This window comes from Hemibagrus wyckioides, linkage group LG13 (genome assembly GCF_019097595.1).
Source record: "Hemibagrus wyckioides isolate EC202008001 linkage group LG13, SWU_Hwy_1.0, whole genome shotgun sequence".
Taxonomy (NCBI): Eukaryota; Metazoa; Chordata; class Actinopteri; order Siluriformes; family Bagridae; genus Hemibagrus; species Hemibagrus wyckioides.
The window spans coordinates 23,591,746-23,616,473 of record NC_080722.1 but is presented as its reverse complement, the minus strand read 5'-3'; the positions used below and the strand labels follow the sequence as shown (position 1 = coordinate 23,616,473).

The window sequence follows — 24,728 nt, the reverse complement described above, 5'->3', positions numbered from 1 at the left end:
ATTTCTAAAAGATTTTTAGTTTATTCTGTACAAACTTTATTAGGTGCACTGTCTTTATGAAAGTACAAATTATAAATCTATCCTCCATCCTCATGATTAAAAGGGTTTTGGAAGAGAGAACATCTATTTTATAATAAAATATTTAATAATTTATTCTTATTTCTAGTTATTAGTTACTATATTTATATTTTTTTATAAAAATATATTTTTCCCCTTTCTCCCTTTCTCTTCTTTTGTAAAGCTGCTTTGAGACAATGTTTATTGTAAAAGGTGCTATACAAAATAAATTGAACTGAACGTCTTAACTGTTAAAGCAGAAATCAGACATTATTCTATATATTCCTGCAGATAAAAACCTTGGGGGCCAATAAGGGAGGAAAGAAAAACAAAAAATAGCATAATAATCAGGTGCCAATCTGTGTGGTGCAAGCAGCCTTCACAAACGGCACCCTCAATGGCCAGTTCTTGCCAAGTTAGAACCATAATATTAAATGTCATGCAATTCATCCACTGGCAATAAGCACTTTATTCCGGTCATGGTGAACCTGGAGTCCATCCTGAGAGCACTGGTCTCAAGACAGGAATATACTCGAGTTGGCAAATAGCAGTCCATCACAGCATCCTGCACAAACCTGGACGGCACCACCAAAGGGAATGTTATGAAGTCACTTTTAGTTGGGATACATTTAACATGACATTGTATACTATACAGCCAAGAGTATGTGGACACTAAACACTTTGTTGAACACGTTCCAAATTTATTCCCCCTTTGCCTCCAATCTTCTGGGAAGGCTTTCCCTAAATTTTGAAGTGTTCCTGCAGGTCATTGATGATCATTCATCAACAAGAGCAGAGTATACTAATGAGAAGGAGGTCTGAGGTTCAGTTGGTGGTGCAATTAATCCAAAAGTGTTAAGGTCAGAGTTCTTCCAATCCAACCTTAACACACCATTTCTCATGGAGCTCACTTTGTGCATAAGAGCATTGTTATGCTAGAACAGATTTGTGCCTCTGAAGTTCCAGTGAAGGAAAATTGTAAAGTTTCAGCAAATACTTCTGATTTTGTGGCAACAGACTGGAATGGGTGTGAATGTAATGTGTAGTGTCCCACAGCAGCAATTAGGACACTACTGTAATTGGGTTGGCTAAGGATTTAGATTATGCACATTGCACAGTTGTGTAACCTATTACCTAAAGGGTCTGAGTTCACACTCGTGGAACCCCAAGCATAACAAAAAAAACCTGAACTATATCTAGAATATAGATTTCTATTAGAGAATAATAGCAGGTTCATTTTAATACTTAAATACAGTGCGTCACTATTCAGAGCTTAAAGTACTTAAGTTAAAGAACTTAACTGGTGTCCGCACGCGGGCTGTTTAAACACAGGTTAGAGTGCGGGTCACTTGTTGAACCGGCTTCATAATAAATACGGCACTTCAAAAAAAAAAAAAAAAAAGGTGCGGGAAGGGGCGAGTCATGTCAAGTGATGCGCTATTTTAGTGCTGGATCACTCCCTCAGACTGGGAGTGCGCTGGAGCGCGTGAGCCGCCGCTGTGCTTCTTTTCCATAAGCGTTTACCGAGCGGACCCAGCATCAGCATCGCCATGAATATCTTAAATACCGTCTTCAGAATATTCCGGAGAGATCTACACTCTGTCGGAATAATTGGAGCACCTTTTGCCAAGGGACAGGTGAGCTCTAGGTCTGTTGGAGAGTGGGAAGCTTTACATCTATTACATGGATTGTAAATTAGATTTGTATTAATGTTAAGTGTCCTGCAAAAGCCTAGGGATGGTGTCCAACTTGGACCAGATGTGATTCGGGAAGCTGGACTGGTGAAGAAACTTGAAGGCCAAGGTAACATTGTTACTGGAAATTTAAATACAAATGAAAGGGCCAGTATTCGATATCAGAAGGCAGTGTTGTAGTGTTAAACTAATCAGTTTCTCAGAACACACGTTTTATGGCAAACTGACTGAAGATGTGATGAATTTGTTTTTTATACTTTGAACAAAACGAGCATACAAGATGATTTAGAACAGATCTTTACCCCCAGTCATCATCAAAACATCTTCAAACATTTAGAACTGGCATAACGGCTCGGAGATCCTGTCGCAAAAAAGCTGTATATTTACAGCTTCTCTTAACACCTTTAATTAGTACAGTAACTGCAGTTCAGTTTGATTTCTGCTAACCTCAGTTCCCTCTGATCACAGTCTATATTCATACTATATGTGTGTATTTAAAATCCCCTACTGCAGTTAATATTCTACTATTTGCTGGTCAACATGAAGCAATTTAATTCCATGTATAGGATAATAATTCCATGTAGTGTGTGTGTGTGTCTGTGTGTGTGTTTGTGTATGTACAGAAGACACAAGATGAGATCTGATAGGATAGTGCTTGTTGACCTTGCAACACCCACATGGGGGTGTTTCACTGAGTGTGTGTGTGTGTGTGCGCAATAGATGTTCTAAGAATTATACGCACCTCCTGTCATAGACAGAATGACATGGAGGTTACAGAGTTGGTCTTTGCATTGTACTCATAGTAATTCAGAAGCAGAGAAACCTGCAATCAGTAACACAGCCTGGGTATCATGAGTGATTTATTCACATACAGTCTAGTACTCAGCCTGTGTTTTTTTTTTTTTTTTTTACTGGATTATGCTTTTATTTTGCTTTTTAGTGCCATTATTACTGCTTCAACTAAATATGTATTTTCCAAGCACTAAGAATTTAAAATCATGTGTTAATCATTTGAGCGTAGCATAACGCATAAAAGCCTCAAGTCAATAGCTTTAAATCAAACATTCAAATCTTTAGGTAATGTTCAAATCAAACATTCAAATCTTTAGGTAATGTTCAAATCAAACATTCAAATCTTTAGGTAATGTTATTTTATGTGTGAAAAAACAAATAAAAAAAACTAATAAACTAAACTAAAAGCTAATGATTTTTTCCTCTTTTTTTTGGTAACTGGAAGTTTTTTTTTGGTCTGTGCCAATTCTAGCCTCAGATTTCTTTCTTCACTGACAGAGATGGAACCTGGTTTAGTTTTCTGCTGTTGTAGCCCATTTACCTCAACCATATGATATGTGAGCATTTATTGTATGTCCTGAGATGCTTTTCTGCTTACTGTGGTTGTTGTAAATAAACATACAACATAAAGATCAAACACAAGAACAACACAAAGCTAGGACCGAAAGTTCATCCAAACCACATAAAGTGTAAAGTGTGCATCTAGGTGCAAACAAAGCAATGACAGTGCAAAATAATAAATACAAAAAAGACAACACAAAAACACAGGACACTTAGCACCGAAAAAAAGAGAAAAAGAACGTGCAATGAAATGTAAATGAAATGTAATAAAATTAGATGATGATGAACTTTGGGGCCTGACAACAGGTATTGTGCAAAAATACAATATAGCAGCAGTTGAGGTAGTGCAAAATAGAAATAAACATAAATATAAATATAAATATAGCAGCAGATGAAAAACACAGGGGTTGAGTGCAATAAATATCGAACAATATAAGTTATGTGTGTGTGAGTATGTGTGTCCACACAGGTGAGAGAGAGAGAGAGAGAGAGAGTGTGGGTGTGTGTATGTGTGTGTGAGAGACAGAGAGTTATGTACAGTTCAGTCCTGAGTGTGTGTGTATGTGTGTGTGAGAGAGAGTTTTGTACAGTTCAGTCCCAGGTGTTGAGGAGCCTGATGGCTTGAGGAAAGAAACTAGCACTGTATAGCGCTGGCCAGTAAACAGTCTGTTTGGTCTGCAAACAGTTGTAGGAGCATTTAGAAAAAAGTAGAGATGCAGTGTGCAAAAACAGAGTGAGTGCAAAGATGTACAGTTGTAGTGTGTGTGTGTCAGTCCAGTCCCTGAGTGTTGAGGAGTCTGATGGCTTGAGGGAAGAAACTGTTACACATTCTGGTTGTGAAGACCTGAGTGCTTCGATACCTTTTTCCAGATGGCAGAAGGGCGAAGAGTGTGTGTGAGGGGAAATTTGCAAATTTGACACCAGCAATTATACCACAGTCAGGGTCACTAAGATCACAATTTTTTCCTATACTGATGTAAACATTAACTGAAGCTCTTGACCTGTACCTGCAGGACTTCATGCATTTTACTTCTGCCACATGAACAAGAGAATTGCATCAACAGGCTAAAGTGGTTGGTGAGTGTATGTATCAAGAAATAATCTGGTTCGGGCCTACTCTTTCAGGTTGTGTGGTGAAGGATTATGGTAATCTAATATTTGAAGAAGTTTCCAATGATGAAGCCTTCAGGAGGACAAAGCAACCCCGGGCTGTTGGTCTTGCCAACAAACAGGTTGCTGATGCTGTGCAGAGAGTTAAGAGTGATGGCCACACCTGTGTGATGCTTGGAGGAGATCACAGGTTCAGCAAGTTCACAAAATCATAAACTAAATGCATTTTGAAGTAGGGATTTATACAGCATTTTAACAACGATTCTGTTGCAGGCTTGTTTCAGTGTCTGTTTTGGTTTGTTCCTACAGTTTAGCAATTGGTTCGATCCATGGGCATGCAGCCTGCAGACCCAAGCTGAGTGTGGTCTGGGTGGATGCCCATGCTGATATTAACACACCTCTAACCAGTCCGACAGGAAACATCCATGGACAGCCCATGTCCTACCTCATCCATGAGCTGTGCAATAAGGTGATTCACAATAATATCAGTTATTTTGGAGAAAATAATAATAATATTCAATGCACCTGGCCTAATATGCATTGTATATTATATAACACATTGTATATTATACAACACAAACCACATGATGTGTTTGGTCCTGTAATTTGATGAGTATCGGTTGGTACATGGTCATGTCATCTGGACTAAGAACTAAAAAAAAACTTTAAACAGAAGCTTCTAGTGTGTATCTAGATATGTAGTTACATACCCAATAGTATTAGTTTTGTTTTAACTTAAGGTTTTTATAATGATTATGGATCAGCTCACCACTTACTGTGATTTGACCCCTGCTATGGACACATTGTTAAAATGAAGGTTCTATGACAGAAAAAGTATATGTACAAAGAATACTTGTATGAAAGTATTTTTAAAATAAATTGTATTTCTCTCTTTTTCAGATTCCTGTCATGCCAAACTTCTCATGGATCAAGCCTTGCATAGCAGCAAAAGATGTAGTATACATTGGCCTCAGAGATGTAGACCCAGAGGAACAGTAAGCTCCTAACAATGACTAATCTAGTTGATTTTATTATTATTATTATTATTATTATTATTATTATTATGCACTGAAAGTAGGCATATGTTCATCAAATGTTTTTCTACCTATGGGAAAAATATACCCTATAATTATTTTATATATGGTATATGGTTATATTCCAGTTACATCCTGAAACACCTGGGTATTAAAACTTTTTCTATGACAGAGGTAGATAGATTTGGAATTACCAAGGTTATGGAACAGACATGTGATCACATATTTTCAAAGTAAGTATTTGTTTATAATATTTTTTTGTAACTTGTCAATGTCTACATTTAAATTGTACTATGTGTGACCTCATATCAACTTATATAACCATGCTTTGACAAAAAGAATAAAAAAACCCATCCACCTGAGTTATGATATTGATGCCCTGGACCCCTCGGTAGCACCAGCCACAGGGACCCCAGTGATAGGAGGCCTGACATACAGAGAGGGCATCTACATCACTGAGTATGTGTATCAAACAGGTGAGAGAAACCAGCTGATTTTCACTAAGAGCATGTTAATAAAATAGACATGCATCAACTGCTGGCCTTTCACTCTTAAGTGCCATGTTGAGAAGAGTATTAGATCTAGAAATGGAAATGTAATGTTATAAACTGACCTATCCCATGGTGTTTCACAAACAGGGCTGCTGTCTGCTCTTGATGTTGTGGAGGTGAACCCAAAGCGAGCTAAAAGAGAGGAAGAGGTTCACAGAACAGCCAGTGCAGCAGTGGATCTCGTGTTAGGCTGTTTTGGACGAGTGCGTGAAGGATCACACCCAGCTGATTACAAAATCCCAGAACCATAAGTGCAAAAGATGAAATTAAATGCCACAAGATTGATTATAATAAAAAAAGTAGAACTTGACACAAACAGTGAAAATAGAGATGCTTCCACCACTAAGTCTAATCAATTTGTTACAATTTTTTTTGCCTGCAATTAAATATGTTGACCTTGACCCTGTATGGTTCAATTTGAAAATCCATTCAACTCAACTACAAATTCTACAAATCGACAACCACTCGTTCTTAAAACTATGCTAAAAAGAATCTTTTTTTTAATTACTTGTTTTATTCAATTTCACATAAATGAATGTTTATTTCTCTTGTGGTGTTTCACTGATGATGGATTGTGTAGGAAACTTTAAGAAAATAAAAGCATACAGACTGATAAACAGATCAGGGAATTCTTTATTTCTGTAGTAAACAATGTTCACACATTTACAGTATTTGCCCACAAATATTAAGTGTCACTTGAGTGAAAAGACACGAAATGATATATAAATGGAGGGTTTCATTTCAGATAGTTTGAGTACCTGGAGTGTTATAGTCTCACTATCATTACAAAAAGAAATACTCTGAAATGATGAAACACTAACACATCATTTGCTTCTCTGCTAGCAAACCTTTGTGTAGCCACTGTAATTGGAATAGCACATATACCTAGCACATTTCATTCACTGTTTGCATGAAAGATTTGTATATCCAGTATTTCCAGGGGCACTTTATATTTATTGGGAGTGGTAGCTGAAGTGGTTAAGGCATTGGATTACTGATCAGAAGCTTCTGAATTTAAATCCCAGGATCACTAAGCTGCCTCTGGTGAGCAAGACCCTAAACCCTCAACTGCTCAGTTGTATAAATTAGATAAACAAAGTCGTGCAGGATAAGGACGCCTGCCAAATGCCAAAAGCAATGTTCTTTAATCCTAGTTTCACTTTAGGAAAAAGCAACCTTAAACAGTGTACCTTAGTTTTTAAACATGACAAATTTGTTTAGCGCTGGGTGAATGACCTCAGTGCAAGTGGAGCCTTAAACAATATCCTGGCATCAGACTGGGGTGTGTGTGTGCGTGCGTGTGTATGTGTGCATGTGTATTTGTGCGCTTAAGAATGGTGGTGGGGGGGGGTGTAATGAACATGGTGGACATTCAGGGGAAAGAGGTCCATAAGCCTTAACCCTAGTCAGGATTCCTGTAGGATAATCAGTGCAATGAGCCAAACCTTTACCTCCCCTACACATGGACAGACAGACAGACAGACAGACACACACACACACACACACACACAAGCCAAGGTATTGCAATTGGCTCAGCTAATGGAATCTGATAGTCGTAGCTAAAATCCAACTTTAGGATTCCAGAGTGTAGAGGTTTTGTGCAAGAAATGTTTAGATGAAATACGTTTTGGTTTGAAATGTCTTTTTCTGATTTGTGAGCTCAGTTAAATCTGGTACTGTGTGAATACTTTATTGAAGTTTTGAGATTTTCCCTATAGTACCTCAGCTATATTAAGACCTGGAAAGATGGAGTGTCATGAGGGACAGCTTTCTTCTCTGCAGCTATTTTGAGCAATGATAAAAGGCACCAATGGCATCAGAGTAATTTGTTGGCAGACACACACATTCATTCAAATAAAAATAAAAATACGGCAAGACCTAAGTTGATTGTTAAAGGCAAATGTGGGTGGGGCTGGGGGTTTCATCAGGACTTATAGGCCTTAAACCACAAACTGGACACAAGCTAGGAGAAGGTCAGGGTGACGGAGGTTATCATCAGTCTATCTTATGCAGTCCACAGGGCCGCCTGAACTCCTGCCCTCTTTCATGGATCCACTTGTTTGAAACTATATAACAAAGACAGAGCAAGAATTCAAACAAAGAAATATGTCAAGAGGAAGGTCCTAGTATATAATGATGGGATGTCATTGGGAAAAAAAACTAAACTAAACTAAACGATAAGTCTGCATGTTGTTGTATTTCCTGTTGTTGTGAAGTCAGAACATGTTAAACTGTGCTTAGTGATTCTTCATGGTAATTTTCTGCTGCTGTATTTTGTTGTTCCTGTCAAACGTTAGCAGTTGCCATTGTTAAAAGCACTACACAAATAAAATTGAATTGAACTGTATTGAAATAAATCATAGCTATCGCAGTAACTATGGTGGTAAACAAGAAGGAACAGTTTCAACAATCTGTTTCAATCAAGGACCAATGACAAATTTTGCTGTTTGCTTCTAAAATCAAAACACCAAATGCTTTTCTCATGCACTATTTTCTAGTGACATTAATGATTAACTCTATGCAATATTAATGCAAAAAGTAGTGGATACAGCACACAGTGACTGAATTTAGGTAGAGACATGGCTCTATGCCAACTATGCCAAGATGATGTTGATGGCAGTATTAGTGTAAGGTTTGGAAGCTTATCTGCTTGAACAAAGTGCAAAGATTAAAAGGTGAGCTTGACAGATTAAAGGACTAAAGCACTGCTGCATCACTCTTTTTTGAATGAGATGAACTGAGGTCTAATTCTTACTGGTTCCACTAACAGCAAGTTGTTGAATGGCCTTGTGGGAATGAAACTATTAAACAACGCGAACTTCTCGGTGACAGAAGTTTAAACTAAAAGTAAAATCAGAATTTCAGTAGAGACTGCTTATATTTACATGGTAATTACAAAGATTAATATAAGTTGTTTAAAATAATATAGAAATGATCAGAAATTAAATATATAATTTTAAAAAATAAGCACAAGCACTGAGGAGTAAAGAGAAAAAAGCTTTAATGAAGATGACCAACAGGTCACTCACCCCATTTATTGCCCATAAGTACAGGGCATGCAGCATGCCTTGTGCTGTAGTCTCCCTCTCCACTTGGAAACAGGTTATACCAGAACACTGCTGTACCCTGTAGTTCATAAACAAACACAAGCAAGGAAAAACAAAGATTGACAAAAGACTGAAAACTGGCAGAAATCAGGACTAAGTAATGTTCTGTTTCATTAGCATGGAGATACTATACCTTTATTGGCTTTACTGCTGCTCCTACTTCAGGGAATACTGTGGCACCCCCTGCTGCCACATCACTCATCTACAAAGGAAACATGCGTCCATATTGCAGAGAGACCGCCTCTTTATACAGTAATTTAAAAAATCTGACTTGTATTAGAAAAATCACTTACATAGAAGAGCCAGGTGGCAATGCGATTCCCTGTGCCCAGTTCCTTAAAGGCGTCTGGCTCGTCTTTCTGTTGGAGATCATAAAGATAACAGGAAACACTTTGTTGATTGTTTCAGTTGTGTTTTGAGCATTCAATAGAGGTCTCCTGCACCAGTCCATTAATCTTTTTTTTTTTAATAAAAAAAATTATATATATATATATATATATATATTTTTTTTTTTTTTTAATTTACATGAGTATTTTTTTTTATTTTGGAGTACAAAAAACCCTGTATAACAAAATATTTCAGTACTAATTTAAAAGGTAGTTTACTAATAAAAAGTAGTTGCTATATAACAAATAAATAGGCACACCTGCAGTATTAAATTAGTTAGAACATTTTTACATTTTTAAATGATCAAGTTATTTCATGGACGGAAAAATGTACCTGAGGATGAAGTGAATTGTGCTTATTACAAACCTCGTTCTGTGACTTATGAAGTTTATAAGCTTACTATGCTCCTGAATCATTTGCTTTAAATCTTTTGAGTTTTGTTGATATCAGGTGATGTGCAGATCAGGAAAGAATATAAATCAACACTGAGGTCTCCATGGGAGACTGACGCCTATTTGTCATTTTATTTAGAGTAAAATGACAATGGTGGTTACCCGTCCAAAGTCAAAGTGTGGTTCATATTGGCCTCCTACACCATAATTAGCCACCTAAGAGAGACACAGAAATAGATATAATATGCATGATACATTATAGAAGTATAATATACTAGAAAATGCTGAATGCTTAATTAAATTAGATGGGTTTTAAGTAATTTGCAACAAAAAAAAAATCTAAAAATATGTTTCAATTTTGTCATTATGTATTACTCAGCATAGATTAAAGCAAAAAAAGTCCACTTAATGCATGTTAAAAGAATACAATGTACAAATCCAGAAGGAGATATTTGCCAATATATTTGGAGATATGCCTTAGTAAGTTTGACAATATAACATACCATGATCTTATACATTCTGCAAATCTTCAAAATGACAAGATATCTCTCTCACAACAGCAGTGCTGGTTCTCACACACACATATGCACACGTGCATGCACACACTAATGCTCCCACTCATGCACACATGCACCCACACATGTATGTATGCATGCACAGTGCCACACCTGTAGCTCCTCTGCTGTGGTAACATCCAAACCTGTAAGATCCTCAATTCTCTGATTAATGCGGTCCACCACTGGGTGCTCATAGGCTGCTAACCAGGCACTGCAAGCAGACGACGAATTAATTTATCTGGATCATTGTGTGAAAACAGTATGCTGAGCCACAAGCATATAGACACAATCATTGTTGAAAATGGTCAAGAATGAAAAAATCTGAGTGAGTAGAAATTTGAGTTAGACAGAATGCAGTGTGTAGTTAGTCATATGTAGGGAGTTCACCGATAGGCTACCCAGTGTTTCTGATTTCAGTAAAGAAAATATGTGTTTTTGATGAGTAGGAGGCTCACAGATTGGCTCTCAGGCTCTCACTGATCTGACTGTCCAGAACCTTCTGGATGTACTGCATGTTAATAACCTTAACCTCAAGATAGCTGAATACTGAAAAAAATGTAGGAACTCTTGGAAGGGGAGAGCAAGTGCTGCTCTTGTAGCAACCAGGTGCTATTTAAAACAAACCAGGATTATTTAAAACAAAACACTTGTTGGTTACAAGCACTGAATATTTAACATAACATATTGATATGATTAGTCAATAAATACATACCAACACCACTGCTCCTGTTTCAACAAGAGCAGCACATGCTCTCCTCTTCCAAGAGTTGGTCAAAAGGACAAGGACACTTCAGTTGCATTCAGAGCAAACTCTGTTTTTATTTCGGTGTTGTAAAGACAACTTTTAAATGATATTCACTACCAAGAAAATATTAAAAGATGATGAAAATCAGTAAGTGAAAATCAGAGACAAAAAATGAAACACAGATTTAGATTTAAGTTAATACAATGCTCTCAAGGAAATATGCATACATATATGCCCTGGCTTTTACTGAGGTTAAAAGCGCCTAAAAACACAGACCTGACCATCAGCAGCTTCAGCTTCACCCACACACGTTTGAGGTCTGATGGTCAGGACTCAACCACGCACATACACACACACACCCTGTATAAACTGTACAAATATTTGTCTTGCCTGACCAATAAAGGCCTGGACTCCACAAAAACTCTGCTGGTGTTCTGTTGTATCGGGGACCAACATGTTAGTGGCAGATTCTTTGAGGCCTGCAAGCTTTGAGATGGAGCCTCCACGGATTGGACATGTTTGTCCAGTGCATTCCACAGATGGTCTCAATCAGAATGAGATCTGGGGAATTTGGAGGCCAAGTCCACATGAATGGCAGGAACCAATGTTTCACAACAGAGCACTGTCCAGAGCATCACATTGCCTCTGCCAGCTTGTGTTCTTTACATAGTACATCCTGGTACCAACTTTTCCTCAGGAGCCCATGTACATACACCCAGCCATCCACATGGCAAAAAAAGCAATCACTCCCTGCAAGCATCAATAAGCCTTTGGCACAAATGAACATGTTGCTGGTTCACTGGTTGTCCATCATTTCACACACTAAAGCAAATGCAAGTAAGACAATCAATAATTCAATACCAGTATCAGCATATTATGTTATTATGTCAGTCATTTGCTGAACAATGGTCTTTCAATGTGTAGATTATTTTCTCGAAAAATCTATGTATGTTGATATTTGAATTAAATATTTATTTATGTACTTTTGTGCTCTATGTTGAGATCTTTGACTATGTATTAAAACTACTTACAGGTTATGCATGCAAAAATTAATACATATTTTAGATCAGATTAAGTGTCAAAACAAATACATATAAAGATATGAAAGATGAGTACAGTATTTTTTTTTAACCAAAACCAAAAAGCTCTCATTTAGCTAAGTATTCAGATCTTTGGCTAAGGAACTTCAGATTGAGTTCAGGTTTATCGTGTTTGCTTTGATTATCTTGAGATGCCTCTAGAACTGGTTGAAGATCACCTGTGAAATTCAGTTAAGTGGACATGATTTAGAATAAAATCTTTTATACTGAAAGGTAAATCAAGTTTAATTAATTTTAAATTAAAATCTCTAAATCTAGAACAATAAAGTATGCAAAAACTGACAGCCCTGAATACTAGCATGTGCTCTGTATATAGCAGTTTTTCAGCCCTTCTGTATTTGAGGATTAAAAAAAATTTTTTTTGCTAAATGTAATCCATTACATGTAATGTTCCCACTGTGGGTTGTTCTACCCAACAAGAAATCTGATTGGCCTGTTTCTCTTCACGTATCATAGAGTCTATATAGTACAGGTGTCCTGAGATATTGCCTGGGATTTTTTTTTTTTTACATAAACACTTTTTTTTGCAATATTAATGTTTTTGAAGCTTGGTCCATAGCCTATTCGCTTTCGCTCTCTCTCAAACTCAAACACACACACACAATGTTGGGATAATCGTTTTATGCTATATTTAAGTTTCTCAATCTATTCTCAATCACAACACAGCACCTCACACTACAGCAATTCACATTTAAGAAATACTGATACAGGTTCTACAAGTCTGATTCCAATGAATGGAGCACACAAGAGCACCAAAACAGGAAAACAAATGGACACATGCTTCCTGACCATCTACACTTCACCTTAGCCCCTTACCTCTTGGAGACTCTGTATTGGGCTGTGGTGAGTTGCCCTGTTTGGGGGTCATGCACGGTGGCACGCCTGAGCTAAGGAGAAGGCACAAAAGAATACAGAGAGAAAGAGGGAAGGAAGGAAAGAGTAAGAGCAAGCAAGCAACCCAATATGATTTCCCTTTATACCTTATTTGGTGAGCAGCACCTGCTTAAGTTCTCTCACTTAAAGTCTGCAATTATAAGAAGTAAACCAGCTCGGCCATCTCCTCTGTGTTAACATAGTTTCTGCAGCAACCCTACCATGATCAGCAACAACTAGAGGAACAAACTGTACACTTCTTTAAAAAAAAAAGAAAAGAAAAAAAAGAATCTTGTTTCAAGATCTCTGTGAAATCATTGTTACAAATATTACAAGGGCAAGGGCAGTTTGGTTTTCAAATAGACAGAAGACATTTGGGTGTGCAATGATAGAATTTCCTGGTATTTACATATAGATAGGTGAAACAACTTACAGCAAATTTTCAAATGAGCAAAAGAACTTTAAGTGTTAAAGAAAATCATACTTAAAAATTAGTTGTACAGTAGTGCCCCGTTTTACGTCGTTTCGACTTATGTCGATTCCGACTTTACGTCGCTCATCCTTAAATATTAAATTGAAAAATTAAATACAATTTACGACGCTTTACACAACCATACGTCGGTCCCTCCATCACATAGTAGCAATGTAAAATGGATAATAAAACCAAACTAGACAAAATTCTTTAGAAAATAGGAAAATACATATATTCAGTCATAGTGTCATTATAGTGAACATATACATTACTTTATAGGGGCATTTCCGATTTACGCTGAAAATTGACTTACATCGCGTCTCTTGGAACCAATTAATGACATAGGGCAGATATGACTGTATATCCCTTATTCTGCTGTCACCAACATGATTTACATGAGTATGACGATGACCTTGTATGTTTTGTATCATAGTTTGTGCTGTCTAAGTCTTGTGCACAGACTAATCAATTTTTCCCATATTTCTCAGCTTCAAAATGGCTTAATTTTCACACAAAAGACAGCTCTCTGTTCTCCATAGAATTTTATTCTTTTTTAACAAAAAATGTTTTAAAACCCAACCCATATTTACCTACCTACCTATCTATCTATCTATCTATATTAAAATATAACAGTATACAATAGTTTCAGGTACATTTTGTGTAGTTTGATGAGAAAATTGATAATTTGAAAATTTTTACTGAACATCTTGGAGAGACTGATTTCTGTTTTTTAACTTAAATTTAGTTTTTTTGTTTAAAAGTGGTCATCTATTTTGGATGATTTATTTTGTATCATTTATTTTCTTTCTTTCTTTTTTTTTTACTTGTGATTAAATAACCAATTCTCTACATTTACGTTTTTTAGTTGAAAGTAACGTTTGGAAATCTACAACGTGTTTTGTACTTATTCGCCTTGCAGAATTCATAAAACTATTTACACACACACACTATATTCCCAAACGTTTGTGGACACCTAACCATCAAACCCCACTGTAGGTCTTTCCACATTGTAGCATTTCGATTTCCCTTCACTGGGACCTATTGACAGAAACATGTTTTAGCATGGTAATGCCCCTTTGCACAAACCAAGGTCCCTGAAGACAGTGTGTTATGGTTGGAGTGGAAGAACTCAAGTGTCCTGCACAGAGCCCTGAAATCAGCCACACTGGACACCTTCAGAATGGTTTGAAACAAGCCTTTTGTCTAAATTTAAAAATTATTTTCAATGAAAACAGAAGTGTACCGTGCCCTCTGTGTGTTCTGCCTTGCTAAAGTTGCTGAGGTAGAATGTGATGAAAAAATGTGTCTGGATGACTGGCATGGCCTGGGTGTCTATAGTCTTACCTCTTGCTGACACGATAGTGGGCAGTCTCCAGTACACCAGTGACCGGGTTGGAAATGGTGGCTCGGCGCAGCTGTGAAGCCAACCGGCCGAGAGGAGACGAATTACTCACCATGCCAATTATGTACATTGGTTTGGGGATTATGATGTTCCCATAACACTAAAACCTCAGTGGGCCTCATTTATCCATCTTTTTGTAAAGTTGTGTGTACATATTTATGTAAACCAAACCAAACATTCCGTGGGATTTAGAAAGGTTTCAGGAAAGCTGATTTTCTACATACTCACATGTGTATGCTAATAATCCATAAAGTGCAAAGCATGGACCTGACACAGTTCATTTGTATTTAGTGATGCCCACAAAACTGCACAGAGGGCTGGAAACATGAAATGACTACTCAACGGTAAAGGAAAAGGCAGAACTGCAGAAGTTATTTTGACTCACATGTATGCCAATGAAAAACATTTAGCAATATAACACCTACAAATAACAGAATCTAGTGAAAAGACAACTGGTACAAGAGACCAGTTATGGGTCTCTTTATATTTCATATTATTTAATATTCAATGTAAAATAAATGGGTTTCACAAAAAGTTTTAATGGTACTCTTAGCCTTTGATCTAGTGAACTAGCCTGAGAATGTTTTTTTGACAGGGACTACAAAGACTATAATCTTGATTATCTGATCTGAAGTTGATTAAGTCATGGCTCGCATAGTTTAGTTATCCTATGCATAAATTTATGCATACTGTATAGAATTCAGACATATTTCAGAATTGTAGAATTTTTCTTTAATGCTGATTTTTTTGTGTAAATGTTTCAACAAACTACTTTAAAAAAGAAATCCACTTGTTTCCAGCTTGATAAATGAGGCCCAATGTTTCATAAATTCAACCATTCCAGCACTATGTCTAGTATGGTTTCTCCTGTTCAGGCTTTGCCTGTTCTGCACAACACATCAGCTCATGAAGAGCTTTGCAATTTATGTATAGTGTGTAACATTTTCAGCTCTAGTCTTGAATCCAGTGATCTGTGCTCCACTTTATAACCAGTAATAAAATTCATTTCAGCACAAATACTAAAACTGTTCTAAAATGAAAACACTGTAACTGAAGAGTTTTAAATCTTGTTGAACTCACCCTGGGCTTGGCTAGTTCCTTTATTTTTTCCATCTCCCATTCACTGATGATGTTGTGGTAACGTACAATCCATGGCTGGTCCCACTCATCCTCTTGTTTCACAGGGCCCAGGATATAGTATGGATGCCTGTCGTTGTCGTAGAAACGGCAAAACAGTCGGCTCTGTTTGCGTGGGGTCTGTGTGGTTCAAGATAAAGAGTAAGAGACTATAAATTCAGTCTTATATAACCGTGCCAAGGACATGATCATTGAAACCAGCTGATTAGCATAATGGGACATAATGGGTGGAAATGCTTCCAGGAGGCATGCTATACAATAAGTAAGTAAAACCCTAACATGCCCTTTCTAAAATTTCTGAGTACACCAAGTTGACCTTAATTTTAGATCAAGATTATAGGAGGAAAACTGGGTTAATTGTTGGGCATACAGAATCAGTGACTATAATGGAATCTGCATGTAGAGCTTTGAGAAACACACTAGTAAATTATGGTGGAAACATATATCCAGGTGTTTTTCCTCCACTTCTTCCTAACTTGGTCACCTGCAAATAAACAGCCACCAGACAGCTGGCCTCCATCATATGATAGCAAACATATGGGGAGGGTGAAGGTTAACATGTTCATCCACTGCAACTCATGAAGCCAGCCAACTGCTGCAAACTACTGCATGACATGATAAGGACGAAAATAATTTAAATCATATCCCTAACTTTCACAGTCAACAGACATCCAGTACCAACCAAAATCCAAATATACCTTAGATACTGCTCTAAACCACTAAGTGAGCACCAACTGAGAGAATCTCTTTCGGAAAAATGTTTTTTATCCCTCCAATACATTTTCCCTTTACTTAAACCTAAGCAGAGATGCACTGATAACACTACTCTGGCGTGATTGTAGATCCAACTGCCATTTGGATAAAGTTCAAAGGAATCAGTTATACCATTCACCACGCAGAGATTCAGGCTTTCCATGATATTCTCTGTGGTTATTACTGGACTATTCCTGTGTACTTTCTGAATGAAAGGAAGCATATGATAATGTATGACTCTTACCAGCCTGATTCCTTCACCTCTGCAAAGTTGCTCATATTTCCTCCTCTCTGTATGGAAATCCTTTTTCCTCTCTGCCTCTCTCTTTTCTCTATCCTTTTTCTCCTCCTCTGTTCCACTCTGCTCCTTCTCCACTTTTCTCTGCTTGGCCAGCTGGTATTCAAAGTACTTTAAGTTGCCATTGGCTCTCTGATGAGTTGCATCTGCAAAGCAGGGATTATTATATTTGATGTTAGAAAGTGTCACCTTTTTTAAAATGCATTGCACAAATCAATTTCCAAACAATTTCCAAATAAATTTGTTTATATAAGTATCCTGTAAATCGGACCCTCCACTGCAAGTCATACAGGTCACGAGTCAGATAAGTCAGTGCAAGGATGAAAAAAATGATAACTTTGCAACACTGATTTTGATTTTGTGGCAGGCCTTACCTAGTGTCAGCAATTTTTTCGTATGCTCCAGAGCTCTCTCTAGTTCCCCCTGCTGGTAAACAGAGTAGCTCAGGTAGTCCAGGACGGTCACAGCATCAATGCTTGACTCCTCACCCTCATCTAACTGTCTCAGAGCCTGTGTCATCCACAGCTCTGTGTGATAGTAATCGGCCTCTGAGTACGCAATCTTCCCCAACTCAAAACAGTCCTCCACTGTCAGAGTGCTCTTATATGGCAAATCTGTAGGCAAACCTATGATAGCACAAATAATCATTTGTGGCGTTTCAAGTTAAATCAAATTATATTCATAGTTAGGCCTACATAACAAAAAAAAAAAAATATATATATATATATATATATATATATATATATATATATATATATATATATATATATATATATATATATATACACACATACATACACACACATACATATATATATATATATATTTACATTCCATCTCAATATACTGATGTCACACAGAATAATCAGTATTATTGTGATGATTGTGTTATTATTGATAAGCAGTGTATTTTGCAAGCCATAACTTCTCTTTCCCCAACTACATCCACAGGTCATACTGACCAGGAAGATCTCCAGTGGAGATAGCCTGTGTTTCTAGATTATAGGTGTCCTGAAGCCGGAGCAGAGCTTTGGCTGCTCCTGCCTGATCTTCATCATTAGGAAAGTACTGCCGTTGGATGGTTAGGTTGGAGATAAATCCTGTGTAAATAAGATATTTGTTTAGATATGTTTAGCTTCTTTGGACAGAGTTTTAGATTTCAACTTTTTCTAAACATACATATTCCTATCCAACCTTGACAGAAACAGATGGCACATTCCCCTCCAAAGTTGTGCTCACAGAGAATTATTATTATTTTGATCTAAAGTGTTCGGTGTAAAGATTCAACACTGACCATCAGACATGTCTTTAAGCACCAGGTCTTCCACTTCAGCCCACTCTGTGTTCAGTCTTTTCATCAGTTTGAAGGCATTAACTGGGTGACCAAGGAAACCCTCAGGGTCATGTGTAGCAGTTGTTGTTAGTGTCTCCATTTTCTCAACCCAACTGAAAAACACATGCACACATCCATGAAAGTTTTTACTGATCTAAACTGGGCTTCTGTTTGTGTCAGTACAAAACACCAGCTTGTTGAGACAGAAGTTTCTGTCATGTTGTTCGAATGTAGTGATCCATGTATAATTTGTTAAAATAAAATCTTAATTTCTGAATTAGTTTACATTAGCTATCTTTTTTTAAACTGTTGATCATGCTGCATTACAGAATAGTGTCACACACTCAGTAGAAAGCACAGTCTACCCTCTTCTGCAGACATGAGCTCAGGTGGACGTATAGAGTTAGAACCTGCAGTGGGTGTATGCATGGGCCAAAATGCCTGGATAGATTGTCTATTGTTTGAAAGATGTGGTCAAATACAAGACAAACAGAATATTAGCAGAAATAATGGGGGATAATGGGTGGTGCATGGTAACAAAACTAAGAGTAATTAACAGTTATATAGCCATCATCAGATGAAATATACAAAATGTGCTTGGATGCTAATATGAATGGGGGAATGATGACAGGGAAGTTGTGGACAGAATGGAAACTGGGTTTAAGTTAACATGACATCTTAAACACTGCATACAACAGAAAACACATTTAGAAGCAGTGAGTTAATACATTCATTCATCAACATCTATCAGGATGCAGTGCTGAGACACAGTCTATTCTATTCTATTCTATTCTATTCTATTCTATGCCAATAACAAGAGTGCTTTGCAAGGCTGACCTCTGTTGGTGCTTCTGTCATGCTAAAATAACTAGCATCATCTTATACTATACTATACATACTGTTTCAGTTAATGTATGAAAACCACCTCAAAAAGGAGGGACTGGGAAAATTTTCTAAATAGTCTCAAAGAAATAAACATTTAGATGTTTTTCAGTTTTACTGAATGTCTGTGAGAATAACACAGGCAACACTGTGAGGCTCATGGGGTATTTCTGTAGAAATTGAAACACTGTCAGTGGCTTACTGTTTGACCTGTTCCAGCTTGCTCTCTTCTGCTTTGATATAGTCTTTCAAAGATGTCACCAGGTCCTTCTCCATAAACAGCAGATCTGTCATTTGGCCTGTAGACATAATAGAGTAGACAAATATACAAAAACATAAATGGAAGAACTTAAGAGCCTGGTATCCTAAATAAATAGAGATCAAATAGTTTAGCAAACTCAACTGACCGATAGAAGTATAGAAGTCATTGTGGGCAGAGCAGTTGGGAAGAAGCAAGCTGATCAGCATTATACACCATATACTCCAAGTCTCCATCTACACATATACATAAACATATATAAATAATACTGATTGCTGTGACTCTCATTAGTATCTTCAGCTACATATGTAAATACATGTGTAAAAACAAGAGACAGGTTGAGCTTTAAACCCATACAAGTATTGTACTTTTTTTTGCTTCATGTTAAATATATAGTAGTGGCACAGTGCCCCATTGGGTACAGCTCCAGGGTCCACGGTTCGATGGAGACTCAGCAAACATAGAAAATGATTGTCTGGTCTGATGAGATCAACATATGAATTTTTGGACTTCAGTACAAAATGCTACATTTGGTTAGAACCCAACACTGCTCATCACCTTAAGAATCCCATTCCAACAGTGGTGTTGCCACCAGGGCCAGCAAGGCCTTCTCTGCTGAAAAAGTCTTTTTTTAAATGATCTGTAAAATGTCATTTTAAAAAATCCAAATTTTTGTGAGGAAAAAGTAAGGACACCCCCACATTTATTTGTACTTAAAATGGATAAAATTACCTACAGGTGTATCACATCAGGGGCAAATTATTAGAACATTGTTATTTTGAAGGAGGCTTGCCTTATTTAAACCTCAGACATTTAGCTGGGTTTGCTCTTAATTGATGAAGTGAGACGAATCACCATGGTGAGATCCAAAGAGCTCTCTCAGGGCTTCAGAAAGGAGATTGTTGATGCTTATGAGTCTGGTAAGGGATATAAAAAGATCTCAAAAGAATTTGTAATCAGCCATTACATTGTCCAGAAAATCATTTACAAGTGGAGAACATTTAAAACAACTGCAAACATGGCCAGGTCAGGCCATCCAAGCAAATTCACCCTAAGAGCGGACCGCAAGATGCTTAAAGACATCTCCAAAAACCCTAAAATATCTTCATGGAACCTACAGCAAGCTTCTGTTACAGTTTATGTCAAAGTGCATGAATCTACAATCAGAAAGAGACTATACAACTTTAATTATTATGAGAGGTGTGCAAGAAGGAAACCTTTGCTGTCTAAAAAAAACATAAGGGCAAGACCGAAGTTTCCCAAAGAACACAGAGACAAAGGTCAAGACTTGGAATAAGTCTTGCAGTTGAGGCAGTTGAGTCTAAAAGTGAATTATCTGGACACCATAAGCGGGCATGTTTGGCGTATATCAAATACAGCATTTCAGCAAATGAACCTCATACCAACTATGTAACATGGAGGTGGAAGTGTTATGGTTTGGGGATGCTTTGCTGGAGCAGGACCCAGCCAGCTCTCCATCATAGAATCTTTTATAAATTGTACATTGTGTCAGAAGGTGCTTGAGGAACATGTGAGACCATCTGTCAAGAAATTGAAACTAAAGCGGAACTGAACCTTGCAACATGACAATGACCCAAAACATCCCAGTGAATCCACCAAGGACTGGCTGAGAAGTAAAAAACGGAGAATTCTGGAATGGCCAAGTCAAAGCCCAGGTAAAAATTCTATTGAGATCCTGTGTGGTGATTTGAAATGGACTGTGCATGTAAAAAAAAAAAAACCCAAACATCACAGAGCTGAAAGAATTCTGCATTTGAGTGGGGGAAACTTTCTTCCAGTCCATGTCAGAAACTGGTAGATGGCTACAAGAAACTGCTCAGTGAGGTTATTTCAGCCAATGGGGGAAACACTAGATATTAGGGCATAGGGTGTGCTAACTTTTCTCAGGTGAAATACTGTTTTTGTTTATTTCTTTTCTTTAATAAGTGAAAACAAAGTGATATTTTGTTGTTTCCATGCAATTACATCACTTTCATCTACAGGTACAAATTAAAACAAGATCAGAAATTGACATGTTGGCATTTCTTAATAAAGGGGAATATTCAAAGGGGTTTCCTCATTTTACACATGACTGTGTCACAAATCTAGCATTTAATTTCTGTGAAAAATACCCAGAATACCTTTCTGCATCTATTCTTTTTTTCCCCACTGTACACACGTTTGCTTCATTTCTTACAGTGAAGTGGACTCGGGATCGAATCGCTTCCTCACTGCAATCGAACCGCACTTGAATCGATTCGGAAACGGAACCTGACCCACTCAGACAGGCTCAGTCCAGTGCTTTCGCACTTTTCTAACCGAACCGAACAACATACAAACACTGTATATGTGAAGGGGGAAATCTGCCACGTCCCCGGCCCTACCCCCATACAATCCTTATATTTAGCCCCTGGGGCACACTATAGGAGAGACTACAGCTCATAACCAGCTTGTTTTCTTACCCTGTGTAAATAAATATTTATTCTCAGAGAATCATTTTACTCATGTAAACAGTGGCCCGTCATTATAATGACAACGCAAGATCTGGCCTAAATCCGGTTCTTTTGATATGAAAAGAAAACAGCTGCTAATCCTATTTAAACATTATTTATACAGTTAACCAGAATGTGTTTCCTATTTTTATTTCCGGACTGATTAAAAACCAGGAACAGTACAAATAAAAATACTCCGCTGTACACAAAAACTTTTTCCTCAGCTCGGCGAAATCAACACTGAGCTTCAACACACTGACAGTGTTCATAAATATAGCCTTCAGCTCAGGATTCACACAGTAAATAATAAACACGGAGAATTTGCAACAGCCAGAGGGGGTGAACAAAAGCCGCTTTTACCAGAGTAGGAAAAAATACCGATAGTGTAAACATAATACAAAGTCAAGGCAGAAATGATCTTTATACTCCGACAAGCAGCAGCTGCTCAAAGACACAGGGAGAAGCGGAGAAATTTCTAGTCTCTCTCAGCCATGTAGGAAAAAAAGCTTGGCCTGTCGTTTGTGTTTTCATTGCAAAGAGAAATATGCTGAACAAGACACGGAACCTACCATCATTCTTTCCATTTTCCTATCAAGCCACTGGATTATTGATGCAGCGCCGTTTCCAGTCTGACCCTCAAGGCTCCGGGGACTGCAGCGCTGTAAAATATCGCCCCCTGTTGGCGGAAAGTAGATCCGCTTCTAACGCCACGCAACCTACAGACCACCATCAGCTAAAAACCACCAGGCAGCTGATGCACCCAGTCATGTACATGATTGAATTCCAAAGTTCACAATCATGGGAAAGATGGACAAGGGTAACAAAAATAAACAGCTTAGAAAAAAATTTCTCTAGAATGCTCTCCAAGCAAATTGTCTTTCCTGTCTGTTTTTTTTTTTTTAGTTTATCACTAATCCTAACAGCAGGGAGCGCTGTAACCTCAAATGGGCCGAAAACGCACAGGACGAGTGTATGCCGAGTGAAAGTGTGTTAGAGTTGCTTAAAGATTTGTGTAAATAGAGACTGTTGGATTTTTCTGTTGCTTTGGACTGGTCCATTTGCATGTTGGAACGACGAAATTTTCCACCTCCACACATTCGACTTGCTAAGTTGGGATAAAACATTCATGCCTCCCTGTTCGTCTTTTGTTAACGACAAGCTAGCCCGCTAACTGTGACACGTGATGTATAATTCGTGTTATAGAGTTAACAAGTGAATATGTCTGTATGGTGATGGATCTAAAGCAAATATTTGTATATACAGTATCCATTTAAAGGGATTACTGTTTACTTCTAATGCTGTGCGCTGCCATGTTGATCTGACGACACTCAGTAAAGGGGAAGGAACTCGTGACCGAATTTGAAGTTCAGGAGCCTTTTCTTTTGACTTTTACTACTGGGAGGTGGGGAATTACGACCTCAGGTTGCAGCCTCCAGTCAAATGCACCATAAAAGCAGAGGATTTAGTATTATATGCGTGAGAATGTGTGAGCATGCTGGAGGACTATGCAGGGCAGCAAGGAGCTTAATCTGAGTGATTGAGACAAAGTATTGTCACATCCTGAAAGTTAATCTTCACAAAGCTGAAGCTTGTGGACAACAGTTGTCCTTATATAGCCTTTTTGTTGGTTTCTTGAGGTTCCTTGTAGTGGCTATTCTTACATGCAGCTTAATTTTCCATTGTTTAACCAATTAGCACAGAAAATGATCAAAAATTTGTCATGTATATTATTCAATCAGAACTGAGTAAACCAGTTGAGGCCAATTGATTGAACTAGGTGGGCTAATAGATAAATCACAGATGAGAAATTAAACTTACCTCATGTCATTCACAAATGTTATTTTAATTGTTTAGATAAAATAATAACAGGTTCTCTGGGGTTGAGGTCAGACCAGTCAAGTTCCTCCATACCAGACTCGCTCATCCATGTCTTTATGGACCTTGCTTTGTGCACTGGTGCATGCTCATGTTGGAACAAAGTGTTCCCACAAAATTGGGAGCATGAAATTGTCGAAAATGTCTTGGTATGCTGAAGCATTAAGAACTACCTCCACTGTAACTAAAGGGCCAAGCCCAACCCCTGAAAAATGACCATAATGCAAAACTTTACACTTGACACAATGCAGTTAGGTAATGCTTTGCATTGCACTTGGTGATGTAAGGCTTGGATGCAGATGCTCGGCCATGAAAACCCATTCCATAAAGCTCTCTTCACTCTGTTCTTAAGCTAATATGAAGGCCACACAAAGTTTTGAGGTCTGTAGCTATTGACTCTGCAGAAAGTTGGTGACTTCTGTGCACTGTGCACCTTGGCATGGATTTGGAGGGGTGTCCCAAAACCTTTGCCAATATAGTGCATATTTAAAAGTAAGGTTGGCTGGGCAGTGTTATGGGCAACAAAGAAACATTTTAAGGCAGATGCAGGACACAAACTGTCCTGTTCAGTTTTCAGTACTGTACATTTTAGTATTTATGAGTTGCCAAATATTCAGAGAGGATGCAGAACATACCCATGGCAAAAAAGGTGGTAAATTATTTGATAAGACCTACATCTCTTGATTTAATTCCAAACAATGGCCTCTATTATTACTAAGCCCACTAATGCTCTTGTGGCTGAATGAGCACAAATCCCCACAGCCATGTTCCAAAGTGTAGTGGAAAGCCTTCCCAGAGGGGACTCCATAGTAATGTACATGGTTTAGTAAAGAAATGTTTAACAAGCACACTGGAATCAAGGGAA

The 24,728-nt window shown here is 37.7% G+C and overlaps 2 protein-coding genes across 6 annotated transcripts; one reads left to right on the top strand and one right to left on the bottom strand.

Annotated features, from left to right (window-relative positions):
- The first annotated feature begins 1,505 nt into the window (after nucleotides 1-1,505).
- On the top strand, nucleotides 1,506-6,420 carry arg1 (arginase 1). The gene is made up of 8 exons (XM_058406163.1): nucleotides 1,506-1,694; nucleotides 1,788-1,860; nucleotides 4,230-4,404; nucleotides 4,524-4,683; nucleotides 5,115-5,209; nucleotides 5,377-5,481; nucleotides 5,588-5,724; nucleotides 5,887-6,420. Exons 1-8 carry the CDS (start codon nucleotides 1,608-1,610, stop codon nucleotides 6,048-6,050), a joined length of 996 nt encoding a protein of 331 aa, XP_058262146.1. The 5' UTR covers nucleotides 1,506-1,607; the 3' UTR covers nucleotides 6,051-6,420.
- On the bottom strand, nucleotides 6,415-23,298 carry p4ha1a (prolyl 4-hydroxylase, alpha polypeptide I a). Of its 5 annotated transcripts, none has more exons than XM_058406162.1 (16): nucleotides 22,558-23,296; nucleotides 19,645-19,732; nucleotides 19,440-19,536; nucleotides 18,317-18,468; nucleotides 17,985-18,122; nucleotides 17,397-17,648; nucleotides 16,969-17,168; nucleotides 15,915-16,091; nucleotides 14,777-14,847; nucleotides 12,904-12,969; nucleotides 10,354-10,453; nucleotides 9,848-9,901; nucleotides 9,200-9,265; nucleotides 9,040-9,108; nucleotides 8,829-8,925; nucleotides 6,415-7,865 (listed from the first exon to the last, which is right to left on the bottom strand). In XM_058406162.1, exons 1-16 carry the CDS (start codon nucleotides 22,570-22,572, stop codon nucleotides 7,795-7,797), a joined length of 1,713 nt encoding a protein of 570 aa, XP_058262145.1. In that variant the 5' UTR covers nucleotides 22,573-23,296; the 3' UTR covers nucleotides 6,415-7,794. The 5 variants fall into 5 exon arrangements, with proteins under 5 accessions (XP_058262145.1, XP_058262143.1, XP_058262142.1 ...); XM_058406160.1 differs by lacking the exon at nucleotides 12,904-12,969 and adding an exon at nucleotides 20,290-20,413 and having other exon boundaries at nucleotides 22,558-23,294; XM_058406159.1 differs by lacking the exon at nucleotides 14,777-14,847 and having other exon boundaries at nucleotides 12,904-12,974; nucleotides 22,558-23,297.
- Nucleotides 23,299-24,728: the final 1,430 nt, after the last annotated feature.

Bases quoted from the DNA above. Each gene is read 5' to 3' on its own strand.
- arg1 (XM_058406163.1), top strand. From the start codon at position 1,608: ATGAATATCTTAAATACCGTCTTCAGAATATTCCGGAGAGATCTACAC. The intron at 1,695-1,787 runs GTGAGCTCTAGG...GTCCTGCAAAAG, and splicing joins CACCTTTTGCCAAGGGACAG to CCTAGGGATGGTGTCCAACT. The intron at 5,482-5,587 runs GTAAGTATTTGT...TTTGACAAAAAG, and splicing joins TGTGATCACATATTTTCAAA to AATAAAAAAACCCATCCACC.
- p4ha1a (XM_058406162.1), bottom strand. The intron at 10,454-12,903 runs GTAAGGGGCTAA...GTCTGCTTGCAG, and splicing joins CAATACAGAGTCTCCAAGAG to TGCCTGGTTAGCAGCCTATG. The intron at 9,109-9,199 runs GTAAGTGATTTT...TTTCCTTTGTAG, and splicing joins TTGCCACCTGGCTCTTCTAT to ATGAGTGATGTGGCAGCAGG.